The sequence below is a fragment of the Helianthus annuus genome, chromosome 9, assembly GCF_002127325.2.
Source record: "Helianthus annuus cultivar XRQ/B chromosome 9, HanXRQr2.0-SUNRISE, whole genome shotgun sequence".
In the NCBI taxonomy this organism is placed as follows: domain Eukaryota; kingdom Viridiplantae; phylum Streptophyta; class Magnoliopsida; order Asterales; family Asteraceae; genus Helianthus; species Helianthus annuus.
Window position 1 is genome coordinate 94,957,554 of NC_035441.2, and position 18,425 is coordinate 94,975,978.

General features: G+C 36.5%; 2 protein-coding genes across 2 annotated transcripts; both read left to right on the forward strand.

Annotated features, from left to right (window-relative positions):
* Positions 1-428: 428 nt before the first annotated feature.
* Positions 429-1,564, forward strand: LOC110875690 (L10-interacting MYB domain-containing protein-like). Its single transcript, XM_022123893.1, has 4 exons — positions 429-503; positions 598-954; positions 1,024-1,204; positions 1,248-1,564. Exons 1-4 carry the CDS (start codon positions 429-431, stop codon positions 1,562-1,564), a joined length of 930 nt encoding a protein of 309 aa, XP_021979585.1.
* An 817-nt stretch (positions 1,565-2,381) lies between these two features.
* Positions 2,382-3,254, forward strand: LOC110874326. Its single transcript, XM_022123064.2, has 2 exons — positions 2,382-2,590; positions 2,671-3,254. Exons 1-2 carry the CDS (start codon positions 2,461-2,463, stop codon positions 2,853-2,855), a joined length of 315 nt encoding a protein of 104 aa, XP_021978756.1. The 5' UTR covers positions 2,382-2,460; the 3' UTR covers positions 2,856-3,254.
* The last annotated feature ends 15,171 nt before the right edge of the window (positions 3,255-18,425 follow it).

An 18,425-nucleotide genomic window follows, 5' to 3' on the forward strand; every position in this document is an offset into this window, starting at 1 on the left:
ATTCACAGCGATTGCCAATCGCCACCATATTTGTTTAATTTGTTTCCAATTGGATCTGTTTGGTGTTCGATGTGATCTGTTCTCTTTGTCGAAGCATGTTAAAGCTGTTAATACATCTGTTAATCGCATGCTATTTGTTAATGTTAAAGCTGTTAATGCATATGTTAATGAATCTGTTAATGGATCTTTTGAAATTGCATGTTAATGCATCTGTTAATGCATGTTAAAGCTGTTAATGGATCTATTTGAAGTGAAGCTTTCAAAAACAAAATGCATCTGTTAATGCATATGTTAATGCATCTGTTAATGGATATATTTGAAATTGCATTGTAATGCATTTGTTAATGCATGTTAAAGCTGTTAATGGATCTATTTGAAGTGAAGCTTTCAAAAAAAAATGCATCTGTTAATGCATATGTTATCTGTTAATGGATCTGTTTGCTGTTGCTGGATCTGTTTGCTTGTTGCTGGATCTGTTTGCTTTATTGTATCCGTATGCAAGTGTAAAAACAAAATTAATGCATGTTTTTGCTGTTTCGTTGCTGTATCGGTTGGATTAATCAGATTTGGATCCATTTTTATGCGTATATGTATCAGATAATGTATGCTTACCACACAAATGTTGTTGATTGTGAAACGTCAACTAAAAAGAATAAACCAAAATTCTTGTGGAATAATGATGCGTTTATGGACTTTGTCGAAGCTTGCAAGCTTGAATGTATAAAAGGGAATAAACCTTGTGGTCACTTTAATAAGATTGGGTGGGAGAATATAGAAAAAACCATGAACGAAAAAACCGGCAAAGTCTTTGATAGAAAACAACTTAAAAACAAATGGGACTCCATGAAAAAAGATTGGAAGCTTTATGACCGCTTAATAAGGCTTGAAACTGGGATCAGTGGGACAAGAAGCTTAATCGAGGCATCAGATGAGTGGTGGGAGGAGAAAATAAAGGTAAGTTATTAATTAATGAATTTGTAATTGCAACTTGAAAATCCATTAATCAACCGTCTTATCTCGTAGGTAAATAAAGACTTTGTCAAATTTAAGGGTGCAAATTTGGAAATATTCGTGTCGCATTATGCTCCTTTATTTCGGGATTGTGTTGTCGTTGGGGATCAAACTCAGACGCCGTTGCAATTTTTAAACGATAACAATCCGAGCGATGTTCGACTCGAGGAAAACGTGGAGGGGAAAGGAGATAGTGATGAAATTAATTTAGGTGATGATGAGCCTATGTTTACCAGTTTCGTTGAAAGTAGTTCGAGATGTTGCCAACAAACGTTCAACCAAGAGTAAAACTTCATCTTTTGAGGAAAAGCTAGATGTTGTACTTGATGCCTTATCAACAAAAAGCACTCAAACGTTTCCACCAAATGGTCCCTCGGCTACAATAGCGGATTGCATGAACATTGTCGTCACTTTTCCCGACTTTGAAGAAGGTTCAAAAAAGTATTCACAAGCCTTGCGTGTCTTCATCAAAAAGCAAAACCGTGAAGCTTTTATGTATCCAACGACTCATGAAGCAAAGATGGAGTTCCTTAAGTTACTTATGGAAGAATGACTTATTTGATAGTTTGACGTTTTAATTTCTGTGATCGTTTGACATTATGTGTTTGACATTTTAATTTATGCTATCGTTTGACATTTAAATATATGTGATCGTTTGACATTATGTGTTGTTTGACGTTTTAATTTATGCTATGGTTTGACATTTAAATATATGTGATCGTTTGACATTTATACAAGATGGATAGTGACTACTCTGATTCAGATGACAGTGATGAAGAGTATATGGATGATGAGGTTATAGGATTTAAAAGGTTATGTGCCGAAGTTGTGAAAGGGATTATACTAGCTCGTAATTTGCGTATCGCGCGAACACCATGTCACACTTCGGAACGCACTGGGCACCAGTTTATTAATGAAATTCTTAATGGCCATCCGAGACGGTGTTCTGATATGTTTCGGCTGAACATACCTGTTTTTAAACAGTTATGCGTTGATCTTGTCACTAAATACGGATTGGAACAAACACGTTATGTGTCTATTGAGGAGTCGGTCGGAATCTTATTGATGACCTTGGCTCATGGATGTACAAATAGGTTCGTGCAAGAATCTTTTAATCATTCCGGGGAAACAATTCATAGACATTTCTATAGAGTTTTGGCAGCCGTGCTTAGGATGAGTGCTGATATCATCAAGCCAGCCGCAAACTATAATGATGAAGTACCTGCACATATATTAAACAATCCTCGGTATTATCCAATGTTCGAGGTATTATCTAATGCTCGATGTATCTAATGCTACAATTACTTTAATAAATGATTTAAATATGATATCATTTTGTATTTGTAGAACTGCATTGGCGCTATAGACGGGACACACGTGAGGGCATCAGTTCCATTGAACGAACAACCGAAGTACATTGGTCGAAAGGGATACGCTACACAAAATATAATGGTTGTGTGTGATTTTAACATGTGTTTTACATTTGTGTGGGCCGGATGGGAGGGGACTGCACATGACACGAGAATTTTCAATGAAGCGTTAGAGACGCCGGAACTTCAATTTCCACATCCCACGGGTGGTTAGTATAATTCTAGTAATGTCATTTTTATGCTTTTAATACTTATTTAAAACGAATAACAACTGTTTTTTTATTTGCAGATAAATATTATGTTGTTGATGTCGGATACCCAAATACTAGAGGGTATCTTGCTCCATACAAAGGTACGAACATTCGTTATCATATACCGGATTTTCGACGTGCACAAACTAGTGCTATGCGTGCTCCTCGCGGACCCAAAGAGACCAATAAACTATTACCACTCATCATTGCGAAATATCATTGAACGTACTTTTGGAGTGTGGAAAGCTAGGTGGGCGTTATTGAGAGATATGCATGTTAATTTCACGTACGAACACCAAGTGAGTATTGTGATGGCGTCGATGGCAATCCATAACTATATTAGAAAGGCCGGTGGGTTTGATAAAGCATTTGATAGGGCACAACGAGAATCGTACAGGCCTAGACGAGGTGGTACTAGCGATGAAGTTCGCGAAGAAGTTCAGGCTACACGCCGTACAAGTGATGATGATATGTATATGTCAGCGATCCGAGATATCATTGCGGGGGATATAATGACATTGCAGAGATGAACATGACATCATTTCAATTGTATGGATGAATGTACTATGAGAACTATGGTGGTATTATTGTGTTTTAACTTTTGTAAAAGACATATTTTTTATTTTGTAGGTTTTTTTTATTAAATTAAACTTTTTATTAAGAGAAAAGAAACAAAAAAGCTAAGCCAAACACTTTTTTAAAAAACAACTTATTGACTTATTAAAGAATGTCCATTTTAGTCATTTTACATCAATAAGCTTAGCCAAACACTTTTTAAAAAACAACTTATTGACTTATTGGCTTTTCCCACCCCAAAAGCTAATTCAAACACTTTTTTTTAAAAACTCCTTTTCAAAAAGTCTTTTTCCCAAAAGTCGTTTTAACTCTAATAAGCTTAGCCAAACATGCCCTTAAAATGTCCCTATCTCATGAATTATAATATATTAAAGATAATTTGATCAGAGAATTATGGGTGTTTATGATTCAATTTTCACCTTTTTTGGTTAAATCGTAAGCTAAAACGTTAGTAACAATTTTTTATTAATGAAAATAAAAAACGAATCATTGAGATTTAAATCTAACCTAACATTTACTAATGATTTGGTTTCATAGTTTAAGTCGCCTTTATATAAAACCAGTGATGATGGAAGACTAGGCGAATAGGTGAAGATCGCTAGTTCGATTCTTGAACTGAGCGGGTTTTATCTCATCGCACCGTCGTGCTTTCGGGCGAGTGTTCATGGGCTTCGGCCCTAGACGCGGGTTTTTCGCAGTTCGAAGGCGAGTGTATCCCGATGTGGTGAATTTTGCTAGTAGCCCATTTGTAAGATTCGTTGGTCGTTCAAAAAAATATATATAAAACTAGTGGGATATTACGCACTTCGTGGCGGACTTTCGATCGATATCGATTCGGTAAGTAACAACACCGTTACGATACTTGGACTCGGTATAGCAACCGAAAGAGGTACAAATAACCACCGACATCGGTACCGATGTTGTCCAAACAACATCAGTTTTTTTTGGCACGGTACACGACCTGAATGGATATCGACACGTGTTTTTTATCGATCGAAAATGTTAATTTACTTTGAAATAGCCATATACTGGTATTGGATCCGATAATACAAATATCGGTACCACTATTATACTCTTTTAAATAGAACTTTATTTACAAAAATTCTATTTAACTATTTAAACAAAACAAATAAATAAAAGCGTTGTTGTAACTAGTGGTTGCAAATAAGGAATTGTAAATTAATATAAGAAATAATGTATTCCTATTTTCTTTTATATAATAGGGATAGTTAACAAATAAAGGGATAAAATATGTGAATGTTATAACATTTAATATATTTTATATATGTCATTCATACATCAAAAAGGTATCATATATTCTTTTATCTCACATGGGTGCATTTGTGAGTCACCTACAAGTTACTTTAATTTTATTGTAGCTATCTTCTTCAAGTATATATATAATAACTAGTGGGGTGCCTGTGCGATACGACACGAGTGACATTTTGTATTGTGGTACTCGTTTCTGATAGTTTGTTTATGCGTATAATATTTTTACAAGAGTTTAGAAACGCCAAATTAGTATAACTTGATCCCAAATAAAATATCATTGGAACTCCTTAGCGATAAAATAGATATTACAGAATTAGCTAAAAGGCTTTCCAATTTGTTAATAGTTAAATATATTCATAAGTTGATGCATCTAGCAAACTGAGCATTAATCTTGGAATGGAGAAAATATGTGAAGGGGTATGGTCCCAAAAAGCCGCGCAGACCTTCCTCCAGGCCGCGCGCAGGACCATACTCCTTAATCAGCAATAGGGTCAATCTTAACCCCGCCCGGGTTACTTCAACAAGTATTGACATCACGCAAGGTCTAAACAAGAGAAAAACACAAGCTCAACACTTAGTATCCTGAAGACGAGCCCCCAACCATCTATATCCTGCGCAGGCCAGTTCCATGTACAACAAGGGCCGCGCAGGGAATGGCGCAGGGCCACTTCAGAAGGTACTAAACGTACACGTGGCAGAAGAAAAGAGCCAATCCGCATCCTCCAGGCTCTGCGCAATCGTGCTCCACGATCATCTGACGTGCAGGAGACAGAAAGTACTTAAGGACCCTTACGTGGCACCAATCACAGGGCAGAGACACCTGCCCCACGATCTCCACTTACCTGCTGATGGCAGAGGGACAACAAGGCCGACAACAGTGACACGTGGCTCCATTCACGGTGCGCCAGCACCGGAGAACTTCTAGAAGCCACTAACGGTCGACACCAGTGAGACAAGGAGCATATCCGCCGTGTTTTCGCCTTCCGGCCCAAGGCCCATCAGCCCACATCTTCTTACACCTCTCCGGCTATAAATAGAGACCTTGGTTCACAGGTTAAGCATTATATTCCCTCCACTCTCACTCTTTACACACTTTACTCTCCTCAAAGCAGATACTTATTCTCACGCCGGAGTCTGGTTAAGAGGGAAACCCCCATATTCCCCTCTTAACGAGCTAACGGTGTTCTGTTTTGCAGGATTAACGGATCATTAAGGAGCTCAGAAAGTGATAAGAAGATTAACCCTTATGGTAGAAACATAAACCAAACTAATCAACCCTAAAATTAGTTACGTGTTTCTTCATTGGCGCCCACCGGTTTTTTGCAAATCACTCTCATCTTCTTTTTCTGAGTTGTCTAAGTTGTTTTTCCTTCAATCATGGCTGGTCAAGGAATCGTTCCCAATTTTGGCTTTGGAATAAACTCTAATGCATTGCTGGGGGAGGATAATCAAAACGTCCAAGTTCAACATGTAAAAGAAATCGGTGAAATCGAAGTAACCAACACTGGGGGACCCCGCGCGAGCATCACTCGCATCACCCAGACGGTAACCCCAGGAAACAATGGTGCTGGACCTTCAAATCCAGCCCCACCTCAGAACATTTCGGCGCTATTAGGGCTACCTGAAGGCGAAACTCTAGCCTCTTGGTACGCCAAGCAAATCGCTACCATCAATGCTGCATACCAATCCTTGAGCGCACAGCAAGCAGTGTTACAAGCAGAACCCTCACTGGTTACACCTTTGGGTCTAAGTCAGAGGGCACGCCAGATACCCCCACAGCAAAACCTCCAAGGAAGAATCAACAGGCCTCCTCCCCAGAGAAGACCAAGCGTACATGACACGCGCGACACACAGGGAGAGACAGAAAGCTATTATGACTATCCGTCAAACGTGCAAAGAGGTCCAGTTCAGAGCCGGCTCTGGCCACGCAACTTGAACAATGAATGGGATGAAACGGACCCAAACGACCCAACTTGGCAAGATGATGAAGGGTCTTCAGTTTTTAACTGCTTACAGAGGAACCACGAATATTACAAACCGAGGCAGCACGTTGGGTACAGCGAAGAGGCAGAGCGAGATTTCCGTCTCGCCTACCGACCAGCTGAAGCTGCGGAACATTCAAAGTTTATCCCAAAGATTGCTCTAGCGCCGCTATCAAAGGAAAAATTGCCTCCCACAGTTGGAAAGTTTAACGTGTTGACTGATCCTGATGACCACGTCACAGTATTCACAAGTGTTGGTTGCATGGGAGGATGAAACATGCCCATGTGGTGCCATCTGTTTATCTAAACTTTCACAGGAGTTGCTCGCGCCTGGTTCGACAGCCTCCCACCAGGAAAAATCAAGTCATGGGTTGACTTCAGAACACAGTTTGTGAACCACTTCAGTCAGCAGAGACGTTAACAGCGCGACACCACAGAGGTAACAGACATTTGGCGTAGAGAGAACGAAGGTTTAGAAGATTTCATCACTCACTTTAACAAAGAGTGTCTGGAAATTGGTGGCGTAAGCGAACAACTCATGCGCGCTCATTTCAAGAAAGCCATTTGCTGTGATAGCCTCATCAGGACTATCACAGGGAAAGATAGAATGCCAAAGGAATGGGATAAGCTCATGGAAGCCGCGAAGATAGTCGCGCAAACTGAAGAGTCATTGGCCGGTCACAAGAACTTTTACACTGAAGATAGATTTTCCAAAGGAACCTCGCGCGATAACAACAGGCACAACAAAGGCAAAAACCCTGGATGGAAAGCCAGCCATTCCAGCACTTATGACGAACGACCTCGATATAGAGAAGACGCGCGAGACACTATTGATCGCATTGGTTATTGGAAGGCAGTCAGGAATGAGAATTGAGAAAAACACTGGACTCCACTCATAAAGACACCAAAAGAGGTGCTCATGACGGAGAACCATGATTTTAAGGCTCCCAGGCCTATGACGAACAAGAAGGGGCAGGACCCCAACCTGTACTGTGATTTCCACAAGGATACAGGTCATCTGACAGATGACTGTATCAGCTTAAGGCAAGAAATTGAAAAGGCATTGAAAAGGGATAGTTGAGTCATCTGGTAAAGAACGTGCGCACTGATGATGGAAGAGACAAAAAGGTCAGACGCTTGGAGACGCATATGGTCAACGGACTAAGATATAGCGCAAGAGATAAAGGCAAGAGACCATTCGAACCTGCATGGCAAGAGCAATAGGTTATCTTCCTGGTAGTGCGCGGGGGTCCACGCGCCACGCGCCCCGTCGTCATTACCGGTATTATCGGTCATTACGAAACAGAATATGTATTCATCGACCCGGGAAGTACAGCGGACATCATCTATGAGCAATGCTTTAATCAATTTGACGATGAAGATAAAGCGAGACTCGAGCCAGTTGATTATCCTTTGTCAGGACTCTGTAACGAAATGGTCTTCCCACTAGGCCAAATCAGCTTCCCCGTCACGCTGTCTGACGGGAAGCATTCAAGAACCACAACTGTTAACTTCATGGTGATGCCTGTCAAATCGTGGCATGATGTTTTGATCGGGAGAGAAACCCAAGGAGAGCTAAACATGGTAACTTCCACGCCCCACTCAGCGATCGGGTTCCCAACCAAGACGGGGGTGGCAATTATATATGCAAAGAAGGAAGTAATGTCAGCAGATGATGTGCATCTGACCAAAGCGGCAAAGGTTTCAGCGACGGAGCCAGAGAAGTGGGTTTTAAATCACAAATACCTAGAGCAAACGGTGACGATAGGCCATGCAATCTCACCGAACATCAGAACGCACCTCAAACAACTTTTGTTCAGGAATATGGACATTTTCGCCTGGACTCCGACAGACATGACCGGTGTCCCGCACGACGTTACCGAGCACTGTTTGAACACTTATCCCTCCGTTGAACCAAAAGTACAACGAAGGCACAACTTAGGGGCGGATAAGACCAAAGCAATGAACGAGCAAGTCTGTGAGTTGTTAAAAGCAGGGATCTTAAGAGAAGTGCACTATCAAAGTTGGGTGGCAAACCCCGTAATGGTGGAGAAGTCAAACGGAGGATGGAGAATGTGCGTCGATTATACCGATCTCAATAAGGCATGCCCTAAAGACTGCTACTCTTTGCCTGAGATCGATAAGTTGACCATTAGAAATATGAAGCTCTTAGACGGGCCTAGGAATCATATAATAATTAAACTATAAAAATATATTGTATTTTGAACCTACTTTATTTTTAATAAAACTTAGACCCAAATGTAGACAAAAATATACTCGTTCTAATAACATATTTATTATTTTTTAGAACGTCATATTTTAAAGGTTATAAGCGCCAAATAAATGAAGCAGTTAAATTAATTATAATATATAATAAATATAAATTAAATAAACTTACATGTAAGTACATATACGTTTGCCCTAAATAAATAAAATAATAATAAATATTCCATTTCAAATTGAAATTTGGGTGTATAGACAGTATACGTGTCTTTCATATAAAAGAAATCAACTAAACAATTAATTAAAGTGAGGTTGGTGGATACTTGTAATATTTGATGGATACGTGTCAAATAGCTTGAAGTTTACGCAGGTTCTCAAAATAGCTATAAATAGGAAGGTGTAGCACCATTTAAACTTTGCTCAGTCCATTTTTTTTCTTTCATAGCTCGATTTCTCTCATTCTATTTTATATATACTTTTTAAATTCATCCCATAATAATAATAAGGCTCTGCCCCGTTTTAAGTATTGTAACTCCCGATCACCGCTATCCTTTCCGATTGATCTGAGTCCCATAACGCATGTCAAGGCTCTGCCCGACTAAGTTCGTTTGGATTCTATCTCGGAACATCGGGACAAGGTTGATTTAGGGGTATTATACTTAACACGAGTGCATTATATATTTTTAATAGCCCAAACGTTATACCCAAAATTTATACCAGGAGTCCTTCTAGTTGAACCCTAAAGTTACACAGTGGGCCCATTCCTTTTTCTCACCATTTTATTCTCTTTTTGTGAGTTACCCAAAACTATTATTTATTATTTATTATTTCTATTTTGTAAACAAACTTTCATCAAAAGTCATGCCTATTATTTTATTTACCCAATAGGGAACCATAGTTGAGACACCCAAGTAATCCTGCACAACCCCTAAAATTTCCAGAACAATCAGAATCAGGATCAGGGCCCCTAAAACTCAGAGGGGGATAAACCCTAGCCAACGATTATCCTCATAACTAATTATAAAATTCGAAAATTGAAAAACTGTCGACACAGCAAGCCTACATGCACGAAGGGCTACTCTATGAAAGTAGGGTGACCACTCGCGTAGCGCGACGCCTATAGGGGTACCCCCTCGCGCTACGCGACGGTGTCAAAATTCGGGTATAAATAGAGGGGGTTGGGACTTGAATTCTGTCTTTGGAACGACGTAAATCCGAGTTACGTAGATCAAGTTATCACAGAAACAGTCCAACACACACACACTAATATCGAATTGCTGTCGCGGAACAGGGTAATTACTCGATCGCTATTACGATTCAGTTTCCGGGATCAATATACCCAAAAAAATGTCTAAGTGCCGCCCACATTGGGTTATGCTTTGTCGTTTGTCGGTAATCCGATAAATGAGTTGAAGCATTGTACTTTGTCGTTGTCGATAATTCGATAATGAGTTGAAGTACTATACTTTGTCGTTTGTCATTTTGATAAATGAGTTGAAGTATTGCACTTGGTCATTCATTGTGAGAATTTGATCTCGGGAAATTATCGTAACTGCTGTATTGAGCATTAACCCGGTTTTTGTAAAATTCGTTAAGATTGATTTAGGTTTTTCACCAATACTTATTCCATTATGTTAAACCACCAGAAATACTCCCAACTACACCCTTACAATCAAATAAACTATTAAATCATCAGAAGATCCAGAATAATAAAGTGCATGCTTAATTATCGGAAGAAATAGAATCAAGAAGTTGTTAACTCAATCCTGCATGCTGATTTGTGAGTTATTCTTCTTTTATAAACTCTTTTCTCACCGTTTGTGAGCTGTTAACTATTTTACAATACTCCAAATTATTTTCAGAATTATAACTTACAGTGATTAAGTTTATGTGAATCACCAAATTACAGCCGGTATGTGGGGTATTGTGCACATTACTTGATAATCTTCACCATTGGGGCAGCCATTGGGTGATATGACCATAATCACAGACACCATTGGACGTATGGGCCAATGGGTCGAGTGGTAAAGTACTGTGGGTAGTTGGTTGATATCAGAAACATTGTAAAAGATCTTACCACTGTGAATTATAACAAATGTGTCGTTTTCAGTAAAATGAATAATTCACTCAGTATTTCCCGCTGACAAAATCTTTTTAAAACGCGTTTCAGGTAATTACAATAGATTGGAGTAAGGATTGGATCCGACACTGAAGGACTTCAAGAAGTGGCTTATTTTCAAATTAAGAAATATTGTTTTATTAAAAGCTACCTTTGTAAAACATGGAATTTATTCCATCTTTTTAAATAAAATCCGGTGTTTCTAAACTCTGATATTTTTCCTAACTCACGGTCCTGATGAAATTTCCGCTGCAATGTTTTTCAAAATAATCACCGGTACCACTGAACTGCTCACGGCACCGATTCCGACCAGGATGGGGTCGGGGGTCGTGACAGTAAAGGTGGTATCAGAGCTAAGCCACTGCTTTAAGCCTATAAGTGTTGTGATAACAATACTTAAATAAAAGAGTTAGGAGATTGCTATTAACTGGTAGCACATCTGATAGAATTCAGACTTGAACATAAGAAGAGATGCCTTAGTATAAACTAAGCCACTTGTTTAGAGCAAGTAGGTGTTATAATAATAATACCTAAGCTTAAACGGAAAGTTAGAAACTTAATATTATCTGATAACATTCTGAATGATATTTAGACTTGAACTTAAGAGTTTGCCTTAAAATAAACTTTAAGGTAAATTACTTATATAAGTATAATGTAATGGATACTGGTATGTCATAAGAATGACGGTTAGCAGGCAATAGCACTTAATTGCTATTCATTCTTGCTTATTGATATTATTTAGTCTAGAATAAGATATGTTATGGGAATACAAATTTCCTTGATTCTGATAAAAGTTTTAATAAAAGAGACACTTTTAAAATCTTGAAAAGATACTATTTATGGGAAATAGAAAATTTTCTCCGGCAAAACTGGGTATAGAGTAGCAGACTCTCCAGCTTGTCCGGATATACTGAAATTACCACTCCGGCGCGAACCGGATAAGACGGGATAAATGGTATGTCAAACCAGTAACAAGATTTCCCTAAATAGTATCATGACCAAATATCTAACTGGTTTTTGGAAATATGAATCTATTATATACATTTAACCCTATGAAAGGTATGTATATTACAACATGTGAAATATATCATATAGATATGTGTATCTATAAGAAATTCCAAAAACCATAAGGATCGACAATTTGAAATAAAGCACAATCGTCTGTGTCTAGATTTCTTTATAAAGAATCTCTTTTTCAATATCAAACATTATTTCGTTTGATCATCTACCTCGTAAATGAGAACTCTTTAAAATTAGGATATCATCAAAAATATAAGAATTTCCAAAACATTACCATAGACTATTAATGCAAGTAAGAAGCATATAAAGTTGTGCTAATACACAAGAAAACACATGAACCTTAAATTATACGTCCACAAAGGTCAAAGGATATCACATACAAAGACCTTTGGAAAATATAAATTAGGCACGATGACACCAATACTAATTCTGTAAGTAGAAAAACTACTAATTAAAAAGAAGCACTCTTCCACAGGATCCTACAACTGACATAAATCTTGCCGAGGTACGTTGTAACAAAATTTCACAATTTTCGGTGCACAGTCTAACCTAAGTCATAATTATTAGCACTACAAAAGAAGTCATATATTTTTACAAATTCCCGATTTCATTTCACTTCATTCGACATTCTCTGATAATGTCATTTAACAAATAGTTATCACACGAAATTCCAGATAAGAAGTTCTTATATTTCTTTCGTTACAATTCTGATTTCTGCCTATAAAAAGTTGACTTTCGCATTTCTACTTCCTCTAATAATCGTCATATCATGAGGATTTCTTTCATAGTAGCAAATATTTATTTATTTCATTTCTTGGTAATTCCACACCTTACACATGCACTGTTTATTGCGCATATGGTTCGTTTGAGTTATAAAGACCACTGGAGGGCTTCATTCCAAATTATTATTTTTATCAAAAATTCAAATATCGTATTACTATACTTGATCTTTGCATTTACAAACCACGGTTATTGCAAAACGTTGACTCTTTGATATCAAGTCAATTTCCTTTAGCATACATAGGTTTTGTTATAACCATATCCAAAATTTCTTATTAATACATGAACTCGTTTTGTTTACACCAAGTTCAATTGTTTAAACTTGCTCATATTACGTATTCAATTCAAAATCCCATATGATGGATTAAAGCCATCATATTCAAAATAGTCCTAACAAGCACTTCAATTCTCTTGAACCATAACATGCTTTCTTGACCTTCGACTTCACTAAATTATTCCTTTAATCACGATCACTTTGTAAATGACATTTTCACAAAATGGAAGATTGCGCTAATCTAGGATTTAATTATTTATTTATTTATTTATATTGAATCCGCTTTATTGATTTATTTTATAAAAGCAATCTTAACACAATTATATGCTAAAATAATGATCCACCATTTCATGTCCTAAATTCCGTAGTCCTTACAACCAATCGAGCCTTTCGTGATATTTCTTACCTTTCATTAATCGAAAAACATTATATAAACTTAATTGATTATATATAGAAACTTACAATATAGTATTTCTGTAATTAAAATTTTTGTTAAAATCATTAAGGTAAAGAAATTATATTTTTAAGTATAAAATTTTGTTTAAAGTATATTCTCATTTAAGTTTATGCATTGATTATTGACAATTAATATTAATTTTATTATTAGTAATATTATTGATATTATTAATTTTTAGATACTAAAGTTATTATCAGGGACATGTATTGAATAGCCTAGCCTTAGTTAGGCATGGACTGGCCACCTATGCTTAAACAAGGCAGCACTAATCAATATCCAACCATGATAATAACTAGTTAATGTATATAAACCATCATACCTATTTAGTAAATTTTAATTATATATAAAAATATTTTACTTTGTACTAAAAAGAGAAGACATATTTTTTTTAAAGGGACGAATAAAATTATACAAATAATTATGTATCACATATTTTGTGATAACTATGTACTATAACACTATATCAAGAAAATAACCATATAAGAATAATATAGTAGTCAGCAACTACATTGGGTTAGAAGAACATTGTAATACATAAAGAATAGTCACCACAACATTTGTAACTACATTTTACAACGCTATATGATTTTAAAATAAAAATAAGTAATCACATAGAATTGACCCAGTGTTATATAAAATATTTTACAAATACTTTTACCCCTTTTATCCACAACTTTCATTTAAACATTATAAATAATAGTGATTCTTTTACAAAATCATAATACTAAAATATTTTGTAAATGTAATAACTTCACTATAGTATTTTGTAATCTATATTACATAATAAATATAAGTTATTTTACATAGTATAATAAAATACTAAAATAATATTTATTTGAAAGTAGTAACCATTTACATATAGTAAAAAAAATGCGAAACAAATAATATATATTACATTGGCTTTACAAATATAATATAATGATTGGTCATGTCAAAACAACTTATTTTAAAAATATAGTCACTAATAATGTACTATCACATTATTTCACCATTTAAAACAATTTGGAACTCTGATACACTAACTCTATTGTCCTTTGGTGTATCTTTGCAATTCACTCATCTCAACACATAGAATTTCTCATATCATAATTTACTGTTTGATAAATTATTTTTCATGCTTTTATTTCCTTTTGAACCCGTCAATTCTAAGTCTTCCTTAGGTACCAATCAAGGTAAGTTTTCTTCTGACAAAGAATTTTACTAATTCCAAAAAGTTCTTCACATTCATTTTTCTATAGACCATATATCTTTTGGCTTGAACCTAGTCACTTTGAAAACTATATCATTCCATCTCATTCGTTGGTCATCGATTTCTTTAACTAAATCAGTGGAACCATTGAGTCCTATTTATTGTATAACTCATATTCACAAAATTTAATACTGTGATTTGGTATCATTTACCTTAATATTATTTTTATTGCCTAAAAAGTAACATAACTCTAAAAGAAATATCGTAGCCCAAATCTCGAGGACGAGATTTAAAACAAGGTGGGGAGGATGTAACATACCAATTTTTATCATGTAAATTATAAGTTAAATTTATTACCCACTAGTAAATAGTTTATTTTAATATTCAACCAAAATAGTTTTAAACACTATTTTATATATAGTTGGTTGAAATATTATATTAATTAATGGACCTGGATATGAGTGACATTTATAATAAAATAAAAGTCTATAAAAACTTATATTATTAGACGGGTAGTCTACGGGTAAGTTGACCATTAGAAATATGAAGCTCTTAGACGGGCCTAGGAATCATATAATAATTAAACTATAAAAATATATTGTATTTTGAACCTACTTTATTTTTAATAAAACTTAGACCCAAATGTAGACAAAAATATACTCGTTCTAATAACATATTTATTATTTTTTAGAACGTCATATTTTAAAGGTTATAAGCGCCAAATAAATGAAGCAGTTAAATTAATTATAATATATAATAAATATAAATTAAATAAACTTACATGTAAGTACATATACGTTTGCCCTAAATAAATAAAATAATAATAAATATTCCATTTCAAATTGAAATTTGGGTGTATAGACAGTATACGTGTCTTTCATATAAAAGAAATCAACTAAACAATTAATTAAAGTGAGGTTGGTGGATACTTGTAATATTTGATGGATACGTGTCAAATAGCTTGAAGTTTACGCAGGTTCTCAAAATAGCTATAAATAGGAAGGTGTAGCACCATTTAAACTTTGCTCAGTCCATTTTTTTTCTTTCATAGCTCGATTTCTCTCATTCTATTTTATATATACTTTTTAAATTCATCCCATAATAATAATAAGGCTCTGCCCCGTTTTAAGTATTGTAACTCCCGATCACCGCTACCCTTTCCGATTGATCTGAGTCCCATAACGCATGTCAAGGCTCTGCCCGACTAAGTTCGTTTGGATTCTATCTCGGAACATCGGGACAAGGTTGATTTAGGGGTATTATACTTAACACGAGTGCATTATATATTTTTAATAGCCCAAACGTTATACCCAAAATTTATACCAGGAGTCCTTCTAGTTGAACCCTAAAGTTACACAGTGGGCCCATTCCTTTTTCTCACCATTTTATTCTCTTTTTGTGAGTTACCCAAAACTATTATTTATTATTTATTATTTCTATTTTGTAAACAAACTTTCATCAAAAGTCATGCCTATTATTTTATTTACCCAATAGGGAACCATAGTTGAGACACCCAAGTAATCCTGCACAACCCCTAAAATTTCCAGAACAATCAGAATCAGGATCAGGGCCCCTAAAACTCAGAGGGGGATAAACCCTAGCCAACGATTATCCTCATAACTAATTATAAAATTCGAAAATTGAAAAACTGTCGACACAGCAAGCCTACATGCACGAAGGGCTACTCTATGAAAGTAGGGTGACCACTCGCGTAGCGCGACGCCTATAGGGGTACCCCCTCGCGCTACGCGACGGTGTCAAAATTCGGGTATAAATAGAGGGGGTTGGGACTTGAATTCTGTCTTTGGAACGACGTAAATCCGAGTTACGTAGATCAAGTTATCACAGAAACAGTCCAACACACACACACTAATATCGAATTGCTGTCGCGGAACAGGGTAATTACTCGATCGCTATTACGATTCAGTTTCCGGGATCAATATACCCAAAAAAATGTCTAAGTGCCGCCCACATTGGGTTATGCTTTGTCGTTTGTCGGTAATCCGATAAATGAGTTGAAGCATTGTACTTTGTCGTTGTCGATAATTCGATAATGAGTTGAAGTACTATACTTTGTCGTTTGTCATTTTGATAAATGAGTTGAAGTATTGCACTTGGTCATTCATTGTGAGAATTTGATCTCGGGAAATTATCGTAACTGCTGTATTGAGCATTAACCCGGTTTTTGTAAAATTCGTTAAGATTGATTTAGGTTTTTCACCAATACTTATTCCATTATGTTAAACCACCAGAAATACTCCCAACTACACCCTTACAATCAAATAAACTATTAAATCATCAGAAGATCCAGAATAATAAAGTGCATGCTTAATTATCGGAAGAAATAGAATCAAGAAGTTGTTAACTCAATCCTGCATGCTGATTTGTGAGTTATTCTTCTTTTATAAACTCTTTTCTCACCGTTTGTGAGCTGTTAACTATTTTACAATACTCCAAATTATTTTCAGAATTATAACTTACAGTGATTAAGTTTATGTGAATCACCAAATTACAGCCGGTATGTGGGGTATTGTGCACATTACTTGATAATCTTCACCATTGGGGCAGCCATTGGGTGATATGACCATAATCACAGACACCATTGGACGTATGGGCCAATGGGTCGAGTGGTAAAGTACTGTGGGTAGTTGGTTGATATCAGAAACATTGTAAAAGATCTTACCACTGTGAATTATAACAAATGTGTCGTTTTCAGTAAAATGAATAATTCACTCAGTATTTCCCGCTGACAAAATCTTTTTAAAACGCGTTTCAGGTAATTACAATAGATTGGAGTAAGGATTGGATCCGACACTGAAGGACTTCAAGAAGTGGCTTATTTTCAAATTAAGAAATATTGTTTTATTAAAAGCTACCTTTGTAAAACATGGAATTTATTCCATCTTTTTAAATAAAATCCGGTGTTTCTAAACTCTGATATTTTTCCTAACTCACGGTCCTGATGAAATTTCCGCTGCAATGTTTTTCAAAATAATCACCGGTACCACTGAACTGCTCACGGCACCGATTCCGACCAGGATGGGGTCGGGGGTCGTGACAATATAGATGGAAATGCTTCTTAGATTGTTACAAGGGGTATCAGCAGGTTCAAATGAAGCTCGAGGACGAGGACAAGACAACTTTTAGAACCGATCTCGGCATCTTCTGTTATACAAAGATGTCGTTCGGCCTCAAGAATGTTGGCGCAACATACCAGCGCCTGGTGGATAAAATCCTCGCTGAAGATATTGGAAAACACATCAAGGTTTACATCGATGCTCTGGTAATCAAGAGTCCCGAGGAAGACCAAATGTTAAAAGACATTGAGAAAAAGTTCAACTCATTGAGAAGTGTGAACATGAAGTTGAATCCTGCCAAATGTTCCTTTGGTATGGAAGAAGGGAAATTCTTGGGCTTCATAGTCACAAATGGCGGCTTTAAGGTTAATCCAGAGAATGTCCAAGCCATAGAACGGATGCCGTCACCTCGAACAATCAAAGAGATGCAACGATTGGCTGGCCGTCTAGCCGCGCTTAACCGTTTTTTATCAAACCACGCTGCAAAGTCATATCCTTTTATCAGCACTCTGCGCAACTGCATAAAAAAGCAAGAATTCAAGTGGACGCCAGAAGGAGAAACCGCGTTTCCGCAAATGAAAGAATGTTTGATAAAGCTCCCTACCCTGACCGCTCCGTTCGAAAAAGAACCACTCATACTGTAATTATCTTATTCAGATAAGGCAGTAGGGTCGGTATTGCTGGTGGAAAGAAACGGAGTGCAGACTCCAACTTATTACGTCAGTAGGGTGCTTACCGATCCAGAAACGAGATATTCAACAATGGAAAAGTTGGTACTTGCACTGCTACATGCTTCTAGAAGGCTGCACAGATACTTTACAGGG